Source organism: Nicrophorus vespilloides, unplaced genomic scaffold, assembly GCF_001412225.1.
Source record: "Nicrophorus vespilloides isolate i.1.1-1 unplaced genomic scaffold, Nicve_v1.0, whole genome shotgun sequence".
Taxonomy (NCBI): Eukaryota; Metazoa; Arthropoda; class Insecta; order Coleoptera; family Silphidae; genus Nicrophorus; species Nicrophorus vespilloides.
In genome coordinates this window covers 36,325-55,662 of record NW_017096045.1, presented here as the reverse complement: position 1 = coordinate 55,662, position 19,338 = coordinate 36,325, and the positions used below count along the sequence as shown (strand labels likewise).

Genomic DNA, 19,338 nt, shown 5'->3' with positions numbered 1-19,338 from the left:
CTATAAAGATCATTTTTTGAAAACAAGATTAGTTTTATTCTCGTCATACATATTTCTGACGTAAAACATTCCTAATCGGTAACTACTTAGCCGAAAAAATATATAATTTAATGTAGCAATGTCTAAATATATCAAGTAGATTAGCTTACACTTAAAAAAAATTAAAGAGATTTACTATTAAAAGCGACTATGCGTAATTCTATTAATAAATGAACAAATCACTTTCAATTTCTCCATCTACTTCAATTCTATATCCTCTAAAATAACATTAAATGGCTGATAAGGCTTTTAGTTACAACTGTGAAAAGATGCTTATTCAAAGTTGAAAATTGATTTTCATCCTGTTTAATTAAATGAAAATTAAATATAGTTAATATTCATATTTATGTCTAGAATTAAAAATACAGACGTTATAAAGGTTATTTTTGTTATTTTATTTTTTTTGGAAAGATTTAAAGAAAAACAAAATAAGAATAGTTATATTTTGAAATGTATTACGATATCATCATTATCATAACATGAAGTACATAATATATTTATACATACCCAAAGTGCTTTATATATATATATATAGATTATATAGCGAAATCATTATATAACGCACAAATCCAACATATGAATAACTCAAATAATAGTGTTATATATATATATATATATTTATATAATTATGAACAAACAGAAATTAAGAGATTGAAAATAATCAGACCTTTTCGAGTTATTTCGCAAACGCAAAATTTATTTATTCCTAATTAAAACAAAGTTCCTCTCATACAATAATTGGTCATAGCATGTGAGTGTATGTGTGTGTGTGTGTGTGCAAGTCCAGTGTCCAAAAAAAGAATATATCAATAGTACTACTACAAAAAAAAAAGAAAGAGAAATTACAAGCTTGTCATGAAAACGAGTTATGTTGTTTAATAAAATATATTTATATTTATAAATTGGACCTAGTAAATATAGACACTGCGCCGGTAAGAGAAAAGTAAATATTTTCCTAATTAAACAAAAAAACGAGAACAATTTTTTCCTAAAAACAAATTTCTCTTTTTCCCCAACTTGCCACAAAATCTTTGAACCGAAACAAACCCAGAAAAGCAAGGAGAATCACATTTAGAAATTAAATTGCAAATATTCCTACCGATTTTGAAATTCGCAAACTTAATTTCAGAGCAAAAATATCTTACATAATTTACGATTTGTCTGCACACTCAATTCAAATGGAATCCTTTCTCCTTGGTAGCAGCTAGCAGTCTTTCCCTAAGAACTTCTTCTGTAGGATAATCAGGCAATTTTAAATAGTGCACACAAGTGTTCACCGAAGGATATGAACCCTCCCCTGCGTCCACTTTTCGCACCACTGTTAAACGCGGATACAAATTCGCCAATCCTCCAGGAGGCAATGAACTGCATCCAGTTGTGAATTGTAGGAAAGCCTTTCGTTCTTCCGGTGTCATTTCCAGAAGTACATTTACGAAACGCAAGAATCCGGGACTAAAATGATAACAACATCATTAGTACACACATCGTTCGCAAATTTCACTATTAATAAAGTTCTTACCTATCCTTCGTATAACCTAATTTAGGCTCAGTGTATGTCAGCAAATCTTCCTTTGTCCACTGAGGATTTTGATCGCCGCATAACATAATTCGCATTTCATCCGGACAAAATGCTGACAATTTCTCCATCGGGAACACTGTATTGAAGCCCTTATGAAAAGACTCTAATTGTCTCTCGATTCCTTTTTCAAGGCAAAAACTAGTGGTGAGTTCAGAGTATTCTTCAATATTCTCAATATTCACATCAATATCAGCACCATTTGGAACGAATTCTACTGAACTAAAACCAAACACACTGGAACTAGGTAAATATGTAAATGTCAAAGCTAAATCCTCTAGCATGACTGGACCTGAAGAATGATGTATACATAGATTTTGTATCTGATGAGCTTTAGTCTCCGGTAACAATGTATGATCCTGTATGATCTTTTGCTTCTGCTTTACTAATTCTTGTATTTGTTTAAGAAAATCGGAGCGAACAACGTCAATGTCGTACATATCCTCGTTATTAAGTATACCGCTATACCAGGGCTTTTTATCTTCGACCGTAACTTTTGGTGGATCCAACTCCAATTCCTTTTCGCTCTCTTCTGATATTAAACTAGATGTCATTATATCTTCGTCGTTACTGCGTTTATAGCCTATCCTTTCATTTACTGTGTTTTGTATTTCGCCATGACACATCAGTTTAAGGAAACTGTGTGACAGTGGTAAATCAACTAGTCTATTGTCTTGCAACACTTTGGCGAGAAATACGCCCAGGAACCAAAAGTATTTGACGGCCTTATCACAAATTTCTGAGTTTTGAGGCAGAGGGGCCGGAAATAGACCGTTCGGACGACGAACGTAATAACCTGGTGGTTTAGCACCTTCTCCCAAATCGATGTTCTCTGTCGATACTTCATCATCATCGCAAATCCACATTCCCAAATCACGTCTTTGTAGTTCTGCAGCAACTAGTGCATAGAATTCAAGTGTAGGTCCTAATCCAGTTCCTTCTTCTCCCTGGAATTCAACTTCCAATATTGACTTGCGATTGCAGTGAATTTTCATAACTTGAACAGCCCAGTCCAATAATGTATCTCCTCTAGGTACTTTCACTCTCTCGTGCTTCAATCTTCCCACTCGAAACTCGTGTGGATCATCTCGTCTTGGAGACAAACCTGGCGTGCGTTGCCTTTCGATTGTAACATCACGTTGAGTTTGTAGCCAAACTATACTACGCGAAGCACCGAATGCGGTGCAATTGAAATATAACTGTCTCGTTTCGAATGGAAACAAAAATGGGCAAGAGTGATTCAATTCTTCACACCACACTGGTAAACTTGAGCTGGACAGCACTAGTGGATCCTGAATTTGTTGTAACAGTTTATTTGTGATTTTCTTACTACTGAATTCTTCTGGAGTTATTTCAGTAAGCAGACTATCTATTATTGGATCACTCTCCTTCGATGTTGTGATAACAAATAAGTGGCGAAGCAATTGAAGTACATCTTCTACTGTACAACTTGAAACCGAAGGCGTACCAGGAACTGGAGTACTTGGCGAGAGAGTAGTACCAGCTATTGAGCTACTTCCACTGCGCGAGAACAAAGTGACAACTGGTGTTGATCTGCCTTCCTCTTCGCTATTTACGTCATCCTTAATTTCTCTATATACAATCCTATAAAAATAACATTACAACAGTTTAGATTAAAACACACATTTTTAAATAATGTTAATTTAGCACTTACACATAGGTTGGTTCCCAGATTCTCCTTAACTTTTCTTGACGGGAGCCTAGTTCAGTTAGTTGAACCAATTCTTGCACAGCCCTAAATATGGTCCAAGTTGGATCATTTAACTCGACTTCTACGTCTGGAATTCCCGGTAGATTAGGACCACGTAATACTAATTGAAGTCGTGGTTGCGGTATTAGTTCATATTCTGAACTGCTAGCACTATCCTCTTGACCTGGTACTGGAACTTCGAGATCAGTTGTTTGATTTACATTTGTACGTCCCGGCCTGGGATCGAATGCAGGAATAAGTGCAGAGAATTGTCTTTTCAAGACATATTCATCATCCCACGAACGACGTTTTGTTGATCTTGTTTCATAAACCTCTTCCTCCATAAATGAGAGTAAATTGTGCGACACCATTGCTTCTTCGAACTCTGCATCATCTTCATTCTCTTCATCGTCATTTTCATCATCTTCAGCCATATCTTCGTCATCGTCCATTTCTGCTAATAAGTGCGCTGGCGCTTTGCAAGACTCGAGAAAATCTTCTAAAGAAACCTAAAATAATAAGTAATTAAATATTGATTGAATTGTTTATAGAGCTTCTGATATTTACTTGTTCGCTATCGCTACTAGTTGAAGTAAGGCTCATTGTAAGCGCTTGTCCTAGTCCCTGAGCGGTTGTCGTTGTAGTGGGTATTCCATATTGGGGGTTATTGCTTGTTGATAAACTAGGATAACTTTGGGCCGAACTGAGTAAACCAGGTAGATTACTTGATAATGCAAGTCGGACTAAACTTGACATAGAATTAGGTCCACGGGGATACATAGCGTTTGCATTTGCATTATTTTGTGCATTTGAACTTGCAACTCCTGTAGACGTATTATTCGCGTTCGAATTAGATGAATTCGTTGTAGTTGAAACAGATCCTAAAGTCTTTCTTCTTGCGAAGGCTGCAAAGGTTTCCAACAAACTAGCAGTCGAAGATGGTTCAATTTGATTTCCGGCTTCTGTTGTTAGGTTCGGAACACTTACACTCATGGGATTTGGATTGTTCCGAGCGTTATTAGAACTTGTTACAGATTCATCACATGGCTCTTCTGATTTCCTCTTAGAATCAGTATCCAGAGATATTCTGACAGCAGGATTTAACGTATTTGGTAATAAGTTTATAGCACAAGGATTCTGACCACTACCACTTAAAGACTGAAGTAATTCCCCGGATAAGAAATTATTTGTATTATTTCTTAAAATGTCTGTACCTTCACGGATTCTATCTAAAGCTTCTACAAGACTTTGAGCAGCAGCTACTGCCACATGACTAGGTTTAGAACGAGGTTTATTAAGATTTGATGATGATAGGCTTGAAACCATTTTAGGAGCTTCAGACGTATTTGGTGTTTCATCGCTACCGCAGTAATGCTTCCTATGTGTGTTTACAGGCTTAGTGTCGGACAATGTTAAACTCTCTACAATTGTAGCCAAGTCACTAGAAACCGAATTGTTGATTGACGAAAGGTCATTATGAGGATCTCTCAGTGGATGAACTACTACAGAGAGCTCTGAATCGTTGCTCGCAGCTTGTGATTCAGTTGTCACCGATACAATCGCTTCTGTTCGGGCAACAGATAAAACACTCTCCGCAATTGTTTCGGCAGCTTGTTTTGCTGCTAGATTATCCGCAGATGCTGCTTGGTCGGTGGATGCTACCGATGTTTTTACATCTGTTGCTTCTGGTAGACTAGGAGTCGAACTACTTTTGCGGCTAGTTAATACGCTTTGCTTGTCTTTAATGTCTTTTTTCTTTTGTGGTGCGAAATCTGCATCATAACCAGCTGCTAATTTTAAATCGTATTTTCCTTCAGCGCCCATACGATAAGAATTGGAACCTCCGTGATCCCAAGTAACATCGATCCATCCACTGTGTAATTCACCATTTACAGTTCCTTCTCCAGGTGGGTTACCATCTTGATCTCTCCATTTCCAATCCATTCCCCGTACAACTTTAGCACCCATCATAATATGTTTCAGCATTTGAGCTTTCAACAGTTTTCTTTGTTTCTTTAAGTGTGCATCTGCTTCTTTAGCTGCTTTTCCAAGATCGTCGCATACACTGACTATTTCACCATAAATTTCGAAACCAGATAAACTTAAATAATGAGTTTGACCAGATGCATTTTTTCCCGCTTGTTGAATTCTTACGTGTCTCCACCCTTGATATTCATCGGAAGGAACCAATATCTTCCATGTACAAGTTGATCCAGGTTCATTAAGCATTGTATCCTCGGTGTGAGTAGAAAGAGTCACCCACTGTATACCGTCTTTTGACATTTGGAATAACCAATTCCTTAAGGCAGATCTACCATAACCCCTTGCATGTCTTAAAGTGTAAGCAGTCGGAATTACATGCAGACCCAAATCAATACTAAACCAACTTCTCTTATCATCATTCGTGTGGCAATTCAATGCAGAACTCTCTCGAGAAAGAATATCTTCGACTCTACCGTAAGGCAGGTTTCTACCATCGGAACTCGCAACTACTACCAATCCATATTGAGCTGGATTCACCCATTCTGAACATGTTTTTCCGTTAGTTCCAATAAAGTATATAACACCGTTTTCATCAAAGTCATGCGAGTGTTTGAAAGTGTGGTATTTATGTTCTTTTAATTTCTTAAGATATTGGAAAGTAGAGCGGTCAAAGTCATACCACTGTTTAGCTACCATCTTCAATAGGTATCTTTCTAATTGCGATACAGTTGACAATGGCTCCATTTTCAAACCTCTGCCTGTACGATCGATCAAAGTACTTTCACCGGGAGCCTTTTCTAAACGGAACCGCAATTTTCTAGTAAGAATTTGTAAACCATAACCAGAACCTGGTGTATCATATAAATATACGGGTAACTTTTCAATACTTTCCAAAACGGAAATTAATTTATGTACAAGTACGGCAGTGGAATTCTGGCCCTCATTTATTTGTTCTTCAAAACATTTTTTAAATACTTGCACTCTTTGCTTTTGGTGTTTATTGCTTTTATTAAGTTTCAACCCTTGGTCCCAATAATTAGTTGACAAAAGGGACAGCAATGTCTGGACTAGTCCTGAACTGTGAAGTTCGTATGCACTAACTACACCTTCCTCATTAAGAATTTGAGTTAATTCATCTAAAGCTTTTCTCAATATTTCTCTCCATGAATTTTCTCCATCACGGTTGTTACCGTAGCTAGACTGCTTCTGACATGCCCTTTCTATCTGAGCCACTATATTTCCCAATTGCGCAACAACCCCTCTTGGCTGCGCTTGTGCCTGCTTAAAGTACTGCTCATACAATGCATAAGCTTGGTTTTTAACTTTCTGTTTGGTAGCTTCAGTTTTAGATCTCAATCTTTTGCCACGCTTATTCGTCCAACCCGCTGAAAATTCTGGCCCTAAAAACAAATTTCATTATTTGATGATCACATAATCTAAATACCAACTACCTAAACTAGTTTCCGCGGTGAATGAATGCTTCGTACCCCGATTAGATTCGAATATGAAACCTGGAAGGTCTTCTCTCAAAATAGTAGCTTGTTGTTGTCCATCAGAGTTATGAATATGAAGTTCTGAATCTTTTCGGGATATCAAGGACCAATTTCCAACAACCAAACGTGCTAGTCCAGGTTTCGAAAGGATTGGTTGCGAGTTTGTTGTATTTTTAACTGCTGCTCTCGCTCGTTGTAGCTTTTCCAAAAATTCCCCGCGATTCTCTAAATGACAGAAAATAAATTAATTATGTTAATTATTATTAATTGTCGTACCCAAAAAACAAAATTAATAAATCTATTTGGAACAGTTATTGCAGTTTGTATTGAACAGTAACAAGCTTTTGGAATAAGCCCCAAACCAAGGAGTTTTGTAAGGAGTCAAATAAAATTAAAATAAATATATGTTTTCTTAAAAGCCCCTTACCTTCTGATGCATGGGAATCAGCGGCCCGACTTTTGCCTATTAGAGAAACAAAACAACAATCACTTGTGTTATCACACATAAAATAAACTGAGCAAAATAAAAAAGGGAAAACAAAGATATATAAGAAAAAAAACATAATTAGCAATCCTTGATAGAACGGACATCATACATACAAGTTTATACCAATTGCAGGGACAAACATATAAACTGCAACTAGCATGCAAATAAATGGAATGAGGTTTTAAATTAAAAGTTGCGTGAAGAACCTTAGATCAATCTTTTTTTTTTTAAATAAAAATAAATAAATGGTGAGCCAAGACACTTTCATCCATGATGCGTTTTACTTACAAGATAAATAAAATAAAAAAATATTTTCAATTCGAATAAAAAATAACTATAATCATGCTTTGAATTTGCATTTCTACTAACCTGAAGTGTCTGCTCCACCTTCGGGGGAACCACTCGAATACATTGTGGCCAATTTACCATCGAGAATGAAACGGAACCAACCATTGGATCCATTGGATAATTCCAAAGCTGCAGCATCAGACCAGATGTAAAGGCAGTCGCGTCCTCGACATATACACCAATCGCGCCAGTGATATGCCTTGCCTGGCAAAATTTCGTTTGCATCTTCTACAGACTGATTCGATTCAGATGGTTCTGTGAAAGTACTTTATTAGAGTGTGTGTGCATAAAAATAAAATTTGAATATGTACCTTGTTCAGGAACAACCTCGATCTCTTCGGTGCTTCCTGCAAGTTCTGGTGGACCTGCTAAAGCTTGCACTTTGGAAAATATTCCCAGACGAGCAAAATGAAACAAGAAAATGTCCTGTGCTTTACTCATTAGGTCTTGAATAATTCCCAGTACCACTAAATGGCCATCTTCATCTTCCTATTAAATAAATACGCGTAAGTAACATATATATTTGCAGAAAAAGAAAAAGCTATGATGTTTAAATAAATCGTAAAATATAATACGAATGAGCATTATCATAAACTTGTTATTCCCTATCAGATATTATATCAAAAAAATAACAAAATATGGAATTAATAAGCGGTATACAGTTGGAAACAATAAGAAACGGTTAATTTGGATAACTGTGGAAAGGATAGAGCATGGGAAACAACTAACCATGGATTGTGACTGTATAATGTGCCTGTCATTAACCAGGGACGCTCGAACGTGGCGAACCAGAGCCCCCAACGGGGTACACCGGACGGCCGGCCAGCTATAGTTTATCTGCAATAAACACTCTTTACATCCGAGATACTTCCATAGGCATGACAATTACTTAACACAATGGTTTAATTACGGACTCATAATGCAACACCAATGCTAACATAAGATAAAAGGGAACTAAGATGGTATTTACGTAATATAGAGTCCATATTTAAAACATAAAAAATATAAAAAAAATCAAATTCTCTGGTAGCATCTGTAATCAGTAAACAAATCTGTTACAGTGGTAACACAAGCCACGAGCGCCACATGGATAAAAACAAAAAAAAAACTATTGAATTGGAATGGGTAATGCAGGATATAGATTTGTTATAAATCTGAAATATTAATGGGTCAAACTAAGCTACATAGATGTAAACAGACGTGCAAATTACTAACATCAAAATGTTATGCAAGTCGATCGATTCAATTAATACATATTTTGCATTATGAAAATAACATACCTCATTGTCCAGAACAATACCAATGACTTCAACTAGCTGAGTACCAAAATGATTTGTACATGAAGGATAACAAAGTTCTTCTAGGAGGGCAGGCTGAATGTAGTGAATCATTTTTTTGATCAGACCCAAACTTGCTCTTCTAACTGATGGCAGCATTGTGGCTTGAAAGGTTGAACAGAAAACAGGAAGCAGCCTCCGTAAATAAATAGGTGCCATATCAGGATCTCCGCGCGGTTCAACGATATCTTCAGTTTCGCACTCAGATTTTCTTTGACGGTCTTTATCCAAAGGAATCATCCATTCGCCTGGAGATTGAAGTATCCCTGCTACTTCCCTGTGTCCTAAATAGAAATTACGGTTAAAGAATACTTCGAGTTTTTTTTTAAATCGATAGGAATACCTTCGTCAACCCTTTCCCTCGCTTTGTCAAGAGGTGTCTTTCCATCTTCGTCTCTTAGATCTGGGTTTGCACCATATCTAAGCAATACTTTTGCAATCGCCGGTCGCCCGAAGCAAGCAGCGTAATGAAGAGAAGAACTTCGTTGACCTTTATTTACATCTGCACCCTTATCACAAAGGTACTCTACCATTTCCTGAGTCCCAAAAGCAGATGCCCAATTTAATAAAGTCTGTCCTACATCGTCCATAAAATTCACTTCAACGCCACCGACCTCAATTGCTTCAATTAAGGCGTCAGTGTCTTTTGACCTTATACAGTCAATCAATTGCCTGTGTGATTTTTCAGCAGCTGAATCCATACGACGAATGCGGGGCAATAATTGATTGGTGCTAGATGCGCTGCCAGATTTCCCTAATGCTCTACGTCCTTCAAACAAGAGTACTAAAAGCAAATCGACCAGTCGCATGGAATCCAATGCACAACGTTCGTCTCCTTTTAAGGACTTTTCAATAGCATCCGGTAGCTCTGAACGCAATAATTCCTGCAACGAAATAATTATTAGTGAAAATTATCCACAAGAATGACGAAAAATGTTAATTACATATGTAATAGTAGGAGATCCCCTACATAAAGTTGACAGTAAACTAATTATCGTGGAAACTGAAGCTGCTGTTGCTTTTGGATCTGGTATGCTAGCTGAAGCATTTGTAGTGGAGGATGCTTTGCCCGGAGTTCCTTGATTCCCAGTTGCTATGGAAGGACCCGCTGCATTTGAAAGGCGGTTCAAAAGTTCGTTCACAAGACCTGTAAATTGGTATAAATTTTGTAAATAAACATATAAATAAATGAGTTTTCATGAGTTTTACCGTGCTGCGCTAAAGGTTCTGGATCCACGCCACGTCTAGTAAACCTGTCGGCAACAGATGCGAAACACCGGAGCGCTCCATCTGCCACATGAGAATCCTCATGCCGTAATAATGTACTCAAAGCCTGTACGCAGGTGGGCAACTGAGAATCAGCTGGTTCCATTTTTGTGCAAAGACGTGAAACTACCGCCATGGATGAATGCAGAGTATCTTTATGGACACGATTTCCTGAACATTGCAACATACAAAATTAATGAAATATTATTAATATATTTCTTATACTTTACCATTATCTCTGATAAAAGGAAGTATATTGCTGAGGCCATTGGCTTCGAAAACGGCACCTGCTTCACGAGTGCAAATCAGTTCTAATACTTTTACGCATTGCTCGGCCAAATCCTTGCTAGTTCTTGAGGAAAGCTCGCAAACGGTGAGACGATTGCAAATAGCTTTTACAGCGCCGTCGATGGATACGATGCGACGTGTGCATTCTGCTGATACGTCCAAATAATAGGTAATTGCACGAGCTGTTACTTCCAAGACATTTTCTGGTGCCTGTTCGTCCAAGAATATTCTGCAAAGCGCTGGCAAAAATGTGCGGGGTGGACAACTGAAAATTAAAATTTTTCATCATTGCAATGACTCTCTGTTACAATAGTTTCATGTTGTACCAATCAATAGAAGTTCCTTTTTTAAATGGTCGCATGTTTAAATAATAAATACGTTGAAAAACACGGATAATAAGCAAGCTATTGATCGACTATTGATTGTAACTTATAATTATTTATTGATTGTAAAAAAAAAGGCTAAAAAACATAAACTAACCTTTCAAAACATCTATCTACGTTGTCGGACATCAATAACAACATACATAGTTGTTCTAGTGCAATTAACTGCATGTCCCGTTCATCCCCTAAGCCGCTGCTCAGCCACTCTAGCAGCGTCTCAGGATCAGGTTCAGCCATCTGAAAACAAACAAAAAAACATTTACATTTTAATAATGTAATTCTTTTTTCAACGTTCTTTCTACCATGCGCGTATTTCTTTTATTGATTTTCTTAATTAGTATCTCCATGTTAATTTACGTTTTCAATATTGTCAATTATATGTTGTAATTGTTTGATTTATGTAAAAGTCTGCTGTATTTTGTTTCGCAGTACTTATGAAAATAAAATTCTTGTTACCGAGCCTACTTTAAAACAAAAAAAAAACAATCAAACGTTTACAGTCTTTTTAATATTTTTTTTTATATAACTGCAAATAAATCAATAAACACCTGAGTAATATGGTGAAGCTGTAATGTCGTTTATGTAGTGAGTGAATATATAATTTTGTGGGTGAGTTTATCGCCTTGAAACGGATTCAACCTTAATTGAAAACTGATTGTGTCTTGAGTGAATGTGTTTGTATGACAGAGACGTGGGTGGAACCCAATACATGTAAAGCTCCGAAACAAAGAACTAAAGTTCGCGTGCAAATCTTTATTTACCAGCATGATTCACATACCAGTGTTTCTCAATGATTGTCCTAGTAACAAGGTCGACTAAAATTATATATTTTATAATACAATTTACATCAAATCAAATTAATTCAAAAGTAATTACTGGTAATAAACAGCCAGCAATTCTGTTGACTATTCTCACAAACCAGTGTTCATTCATTGAGGAATTTTCAGATAACACACCTTGGAACAGTTTTCTATTTCTGTTTAAGCGAAATGAAAATGGTTGCATCAGCGCTTTTCACATGCGTTGGCAGCGAGAGAGAGAGAGAGAAAAAAAATGGGAGTGCATATTGCAAGAAGAGTTCGGAAATAATATTCGCCCACATTGTGGAGCATTAAAAAATTAAAGACATTTACAAGATGTTCTCATAAAGTGTAGTACTGTACTGATTAATATGAAGTGCACCCAGACATTAATACTGCAAATAACATTTTTGTTACCTGAATAAGAGTAGAAAAAAAAGGTGCATATCGGGGTTTGAAAAGATGACTCAAGATTGTCTCAAGAATGGAAAAATTTGACTTCGATGAATGTGCATGAGTAATGCATGGAAATAGAAGCTCGCGGATGTTTTATTTACACCTCATTCGTTTACAATAACAAAAACATGTCTAGAAAATGATAATATCATAATTTATAGATAGACGAGGTATTGACAACAATTGCAAGTCAAGTGGATATTCTGGACTGGTACGCTAAATTGCGTAACATGACTGCTTTTGCAGAGATAGTGAAAGGATTTCGCGCTCCGTCTTCGGCCTGCAAATGCATTCAACTGACTTACTTCAATTAACTTATTAATTAAACGTCGGCTCGCGTGCAACAATGGAACGGTTCCAAGGTGACGCTGATTACAGTGCAATGGTAGTATTGTATAATACACACACCAGTACGAACAGCAGAAATCTGACAAACCTTTGGTGATTACGAAATAAGAAAGTAGTTTTTTTGGGGCGCTCCATCGGATATCTTCAATCATAATTCCCATGTTCAGGCATTTTCTTATTTTTAATTAATTATTAGTGAAAGTATATGGGCGAAAGTCTACGCATTGAAATGGTTTTGTTTGCGGGTGGCGTACAAGAAAAGCACTTTGTTGGACATGCGATGTGCTGTTAAAGTACATTTTCACCTTCCCATCTAATTCCGTTCCATCTATATTGTAACAATAGCTAACTTTCACATAAAAAAATGTATTTGTTTATTATAATTGCAATTTCAACATTTGACTATAAATTGTTAATTCATACTGTTGCAACTCAACAGTAATTTCTAAACAAATATTAGTATTTACATAATCTAAAGCTTATTTTTATTTTAATCATTAAAGAAATGATTACTAAATTATTCAATATTAGCTATGTAATTGAATCACCGATACAGTTATGATAGTGTACAGGCTGTTTCTAGTAATAATTATAATGGAAAAGATAGCGCACATTTCCAAGTGCTTCGTAATGACAGCGGCCGATGCAATATGGAGCTCGAGTTTATCACAGCTGCGCGTCTATGTATAATTCCATGATTACTTTATTGGAAGTAAACATTTCATAGTTTGCAAACAAACGCGGAGAATCGAAAATAATTTAGGGACGAGAGCCAATGCCAGTTACATCAGGTGGCTTAAATTTAAACAGCGTGCAGCATTTTGGCAATGGCTCGTTTGGCTCTTTGTGTGGTGTGCTGTGTGGAATCGTGGGCATATAAATTTTGACAAAAAACGACCGCCACCTTCCATCACCCAAGCATATACAGACACATTCGCATTTGTTGTTATTTCTTTTCTTGAACCATACGAAAATAGCCACTCGGGGCATTCCGAGCACGCAGAAAACGTTTCGGCGGTGCTCACAGCACCGTGTACGTAACTGTTTAAATTTCTGTGAGAACTGAAAACCGTGGCCAGAAACATAAATTATGCTCAAACAGAATGTGACTCGAGCGGAGATAAGGATAGGTGAACTGCAATTCTAATTAACTGGCGTACTTCAGTTTATGGAATCGAATTTATGTTGGCGAAGGTAAAATAAGGCTGATGATAGTCTGCAACCTGGATATATCTAATTGAATAACTATGTTGCAGAGCAGCAATTTCTTATTTCGCTCGACAATTCATACGTTGCTGGTCTTGGAGCACTTCGCTCCAAGTAACGGTACGCTCTCTCTCTCTCTCTCTCTCTCTAGATTCACCAGCACCAAGCTTTATAATAAAATGTTAAAAATCTCTTTTCGTTGGTGCGATGACCTCGCGGCTGAACCGTCTCGCTCGCTTGCTGCAACCAAGTAAATGGAAATGATGCGGTTTTAGGGTCTCCTTTAAACTAAACGAGTCATTGTCCCTTCAATCACAATTTATTTCAATTGGCCTCTATTGATTGCTCGAGCATACGGACTTGGTATCTACTATAATGTATAATCCATTCTGAACGAGGAAACGAATTCAGCCTTGGAACGGAGCAAGGTTTCGATTGCCAAAAAGCGATTTACCTTGCGCCGTTCAACGTATTTATTAATATCTTGCTTTGGTGCACAGGTAGATATAATAATCTAAATACACGATAGGAAAATCTGAAATGCTATTTAGTAGACAGAAGTCGCTTATTTGCTCGCGAACAATGTTTGTTTTCCACGGAATGTGTGTGAATGGCCGCGCATATATGGAGAAACGAAAACAACATGATGTTCACGTGAAATCATTTTTGTTATTTATAAACACGAAAGCGAATATATCTACAGCATAGTAAACAGAGAGCGAAAGAAAGAGAAGGTCGACCATCAAATTGTTTTCATCGATGCAATTTCCTTTTACAACGATTGATTACATTTTGACGCATTGCGGAAGCGCCGTTTCGTCCATTTCCTTGATCTCTCGCAAATGCAAAGGCTTCCACAACAAACCTCATTTCTCAACTAATTGCCATTCGGTCATTTGCGCATAAACGATAATTGTACATCGAATTTACAAACGTTACGAATGGAATTTTTAATCGATAAAATGTGTCGCATGTTGTGAAATCTAGATCTTCTATTATACTAATTTTATTTTTTGCAATAGACTCACCTTTGTGGATGGTTGGGTGTCCTAAGACACTCAAATCGTCGTTTGGCTGTCAATATCCTAGAATAACAAAGAAATAAACATTAGTAATGATTGATTATGGATTTACATTCAATATATAATTGATTGCATTTTTAAATTGGACCAGTAACCTTGAGGGTTTGCAGAGTACTGGACCCTCTAAAAATATCAGAAGGGGATAAAATTACAATGCTAACTAAGGGTCTTTCGAGGCTTTATAAAACTGTAAGTTGCTAAAAGGTGCATGATTTTACTTTAAAAAAACAGATTTGTTCATTTTTATTTTCCTTAACACAGATTTCTGTTATTTGGAAAAATCATCCTTAACTATTTACATGCATTTCGCAATACTTAACAAAAATAAATACCTTTATATTAACGGCTGATGTGAAACATTTATCTGGGTTACTAGTCGAAATTACACTACACTGTATGTATTTATATACAAATATTATATCACATAAAGGAAAACAAATAAACAAATCAGTCAAGAAACGTCTGCACGACACGACCTCAGAGCACTCACTGACTGTTACAAGTTATTGCACTTCAGCAGTAATATTTCTCCCTTATTTTAAAACCTAAATGTAGACAGAACCCCCCATCCCCTCCTAAATATATACCAGTTTCTACCTGTCAATACTTTTGTGATTACCGGTAAACAGTATATTAAATTTAAGGTGAAAATTACCTGTACCCAGTTTGTAGGAAAAGATACAAATGTAGTTAAAACATTTCTTTCAAATATTATGAGTATAATGTTTATAATTCATATAGAATTGACCATAGGTTTGGGAATGCAAGTATAAACAATAATCATACAAGTTGTGAAATAGAATGTGGTCAATGTTATTAAACTATTACTCACGGTAAAAAAAATTATGTGTGTATGTGTTCTATTATATGCAAGATTCGCAGCATTCAATGTTTATTATATTGCAATTCAACGTTTATGAAATAAGAATATTTAAATCATCCATAATTCATATTTGTTTACTTGAACTTTGATAATTGTAATTTACGTGAAAATTGAAAGCTTTAAAAGATTTCATTTTGCCTAGGAAAGAAACACAAGAAAATTTCACCAATTGTATTTTTTTGACCATTCTTAGCCGCTTCGCAATAACCAACCAACCTTCCGAGAATACAAAATCAAAAGTACAACATTTATATTTGAACTACAAAAATGTATTTTGTGTGATGGCAGATGGCCCATCGTCCCTTAACGGCCCGTGGGGCAAATGCGGATAAAAATAAAAGATGTATTTTTTTTCCAGGATTGTATAAATATTGTTACACATGTTTACAAATAATTATTGTTCATTGTCAATATTTTGCTAATAAAGCAAATTAATGTTTATCATGAGGTTTCTGCGTGATCCATCAAGTCTATTAAAAATAATACCAAATGTATACTATAAGCTTGAGTAGCCAAAATTTAACGTCCAAAGATTATTTCTAATTTTAGATATCCTGTTGTTAATAGTTGTTACAATTTAAATATTTTATAAACATTCCTTTTTCACATTTATTTCCCTTACTTTGATTTCACGTTTTTTATTCTATTTTTAGTATCTAAATATAAACATATCTTAAACATCCCTTGCATCCTTTCTCTCTTGCAAAGAACTCCAATATTTTTTTTATAATTACATAATTTACTTGATGATCCACGTGTATATTTATTAAGTATAAAACTTTTCATATGATTTATTGTAATTAATGAACCAAATATTCATGCTTTTGTAGCAGAATTGAACATGATAAGATAAAGTCGATACTGCCAATTAAATGAGTGCATGCAATCTCTATCAATTGGACATTTTAAATTATTGAATTTAACAAGTTATAACATATGGAAGACAGAAAGGGTAGCTGGACTAAAAGGAATTACATGAATCACATTGAGTGATAAACAGATGTGAGTTTGCATTGAACCTAATAACGTCCTTGTGGCCTAGCATGTTGCTCCTAGACAATTCATTAGTGACGGTCGACTCGTTGTAGTCTCGAGGAAGTCCTTAATATTTATGGTAATAACATATACGTTACTCTACAAAGAATTAACGATCGTTGATTTACTAGATCAACTTATTGAAATTAAATTTGTTGTTTGCTTAACATCACACATATTTAAAAGAAATTCAGATATATAATCTAGAATTCATAAGTTCAAAAAAGCAATTAAATGAATGAAAATTGGGTTGCATCAACCTAAACTTGAGATAATCAAATGAAGTCTCCACACCGTTACTATTTCAAAACGTTTCCATTCACGTATCCAAAGAATAATTTAAGAACACTCCACACCACACATTTCATTTCTTTTTGAAAAATTAATGGCTTGAATGAAATATAAATGATCTACAAAGTCGTAAATCGATTAAAATTATCCGTAGATACATACTATTTGTGCGGTGCAAAATATTTTGTTTAGTCTGGTGCAAAACAATTCTGCCGCATTCAGTAAGGAAAACAGAATAAGTTAAGAATGGTAAACAATCATTAAAGAATGATCTAGAACGTTCAGTTCAGTTGCATATATAAATATTTACGAACAAGACAAAAACAAACGCATTCAATAAATGAATGATACATGAAGCATTTAGGTATAGTGGATAACATTTTAGTTATAAATGAGTAACACATATTTTTATAAACATATCTTTTATAGTATGAAACTTAATACAATATAATATGTATTTAGGTGAATTGTAAAAAAATATATATATTTTTATACAATTAGCTTTTGTCGATTATTCTTATTGCAAATTATTGTAAACACAATTGAGTAACGATGTTATATTTGATGAATTTGGCGACGAGAATACATTTAAGATATTTTTAACCAAGGTCCTTGACTTTATACATTTGCATATTGGATTATTCTGATATACAATGAAAACTGCAGAGTCTCGACCGAAATGTAATTAAGACACTGGTATTACTCTAATATGTTCTGGCTATTGGTCTACTCGACAACAGTGAAACCACAAACAGGCTGAAGCGTTGCAAACCACTAGATTTAAGTAATTATTAATGTTCAAATCATCATAATCCACCTACCTAATGTCAAACGTGATGTTAAATTTACATTGAAATGACCATTTGTAAAACTATAGTAATTCATACTCTATTTGAATAATAAAAAAGATGATTCACTATACAATAATTATAAAATATTTTGCTCAATATTGCATTATATTACATGATCGACATTCTGCACTTTTTATAATAACATACAAACTATACTTGTATTATTGATTTCAATATTATAAAACTGGTTAATTTCAAGAGATCATCGTTTGCAAAAATCGGAAATTTTTAAAAGAAAGTGTCACTTTGATTAAATGTTTTGAGAATTATTCTCGACACACTTTGTTGGTTCTTGAGTACATCTAAAGAGGTAAATTATAATAATAAATATTTATTTAGAACGTACAAAAGCCGTAAATTGTATTGCGATATTCCGATGCGTTTTCTAATGTTGCATACAAACATGAAACGTGATTTAACGATAAACACATTTCGCAGCGCTCAACGTAAACCAACAGTACTACTAACTGCTTTGCAGGTAATTAAGGAATATTCTCGAGTTATTTTTTTTCGCTTCACTCTCGCGAGTTATTTATATTTTGGTTTATTTTTACCGATAACAAAGTTCACGATCGAGTCTCAACAAAAACAGATTCCGCAGTGACTTTGGGTAAAATGTACCCTTACTTCCTAGTGGCCGTTTCATTTTATTTTTTTTGTTTAGCCTTCTTTTCTATATATGTATATTTTTATGTGTAAAATGGATGTTCTTGATTTAACTCCATAATATTGAAAATAAAGGAGAGGATTTGACAATGTCTTGTAGGAAGGAATGAATGATTATCGTAACCTAGGTGGGTTGCATCAGAAAATGTAAACTCACCGTTTTGGTTATAAGAAATTCACGTTCCGTGGCAAGAGAACACCGAAGCAGCACTCCTCGGGTATCCTAGAAAAACACAAATATCCGTGTCAGATGATTCGTTTCTTCGCTACAACGAGTGACATTCTTTACTCGACACATAAACGAATCGATATCGTGTATATGTATGTATGTATGTATGTAGTATATGATCCGCTCTCCTCTTTTTGTCGCCCCCGCTGTAAAGTCCAACTTTGCAAATTGGACTTCCGCGACAGACGGAAAACGCGTCTACTCAACTGAGGATTTTTCGCGACTCCCTCTAACAAACAAATTAGCGAGAGCGAGGATCAACTATAAAGATCTAAGGCACATGTCAAAAAAAAAGTGGAATACCGTTTTAACGATCTGTTTCGCAGAGCCTTACTTACAACAACTACTACTACTACTACTCACTTTGCAGTCTGTTTTCTTCCAATACTTGGCGATCTTTAAACCCTTTCACATCGTGCTCATCTTGCCCAGTGCACGCACACACCTAACGCTGGAACTCTCTCTCGCACGACCTTTAATTCCTTTGTTTTCAGTCTAAATGTCGCAGATCGGAATACACAATAACACTACGAGCAGCAGCACTACGCAGCACCAATTTCCTTACACCATAATATACTAA

At 35.5% G+C, this 19,338-nt stretch overlaps 1 protein-coding gene across 7 annotated transcripts; it reads right to left on the bottom strand.

The window, feature by feature from the left end:
* Positions 1-707: 707 nt before the first annotated feature.
* Positions 708-19,337, bottom strand: LOC108569237 (E3 ubiquitin-protein ligase HECTD1). 7 transcript variants are annotated; one of them, XM_017930706.1, is made up of 18 exons: positions 19,122-19,337; positions 18,687-18,752; positions 14,750-14,806; positions 11,009-11,148; positions 10,471-10,793; positions 10,184-10,411; positions 9,919-10,121; positions 9,318-9,858; positions 8,918-9,258; positions 8,367-8,474; positions 7,949-8,126; positions 7,659-7,892; positions 7,230-7,265; positions 6,758-7,027; positions 3,894-6,709; positions 3,291-3,835; positions 1,559-3,220; positions 708-1,491 (listed from the first exon to the last, which is right to left on the bottom strand). In XM_017930706.1, the coding sequence occupies exons 4-18, from the start codon at positions 11,146-11,148 to the stop codon at positions 1,209-1,211; spliced, it is 7,908 nt and encodes a 2,635-aa protein (XP_017786195.1). In that variant the 5' UTR covers positions 14,750-14,806; positions 18,687-18,752; positions 19,122-19,337; the 3' UTR covers positions 708-1,208. The 7 variants fall into 7 exon arrangements, with proteins under 7 accessions (XP_017786195.1, XP_017786197.1, XP_017786196.1 ...); XM_017930708.1 differs by having other exon boundaries at positions 6,761-7,027; XM_017930707.1 differs by lacking the exon at positions 19,122-19,337 and adding an exon at positions 18,819-18,981.
* Between the last annotated feature and the right edge of the window lies 1 nt (position 19,338).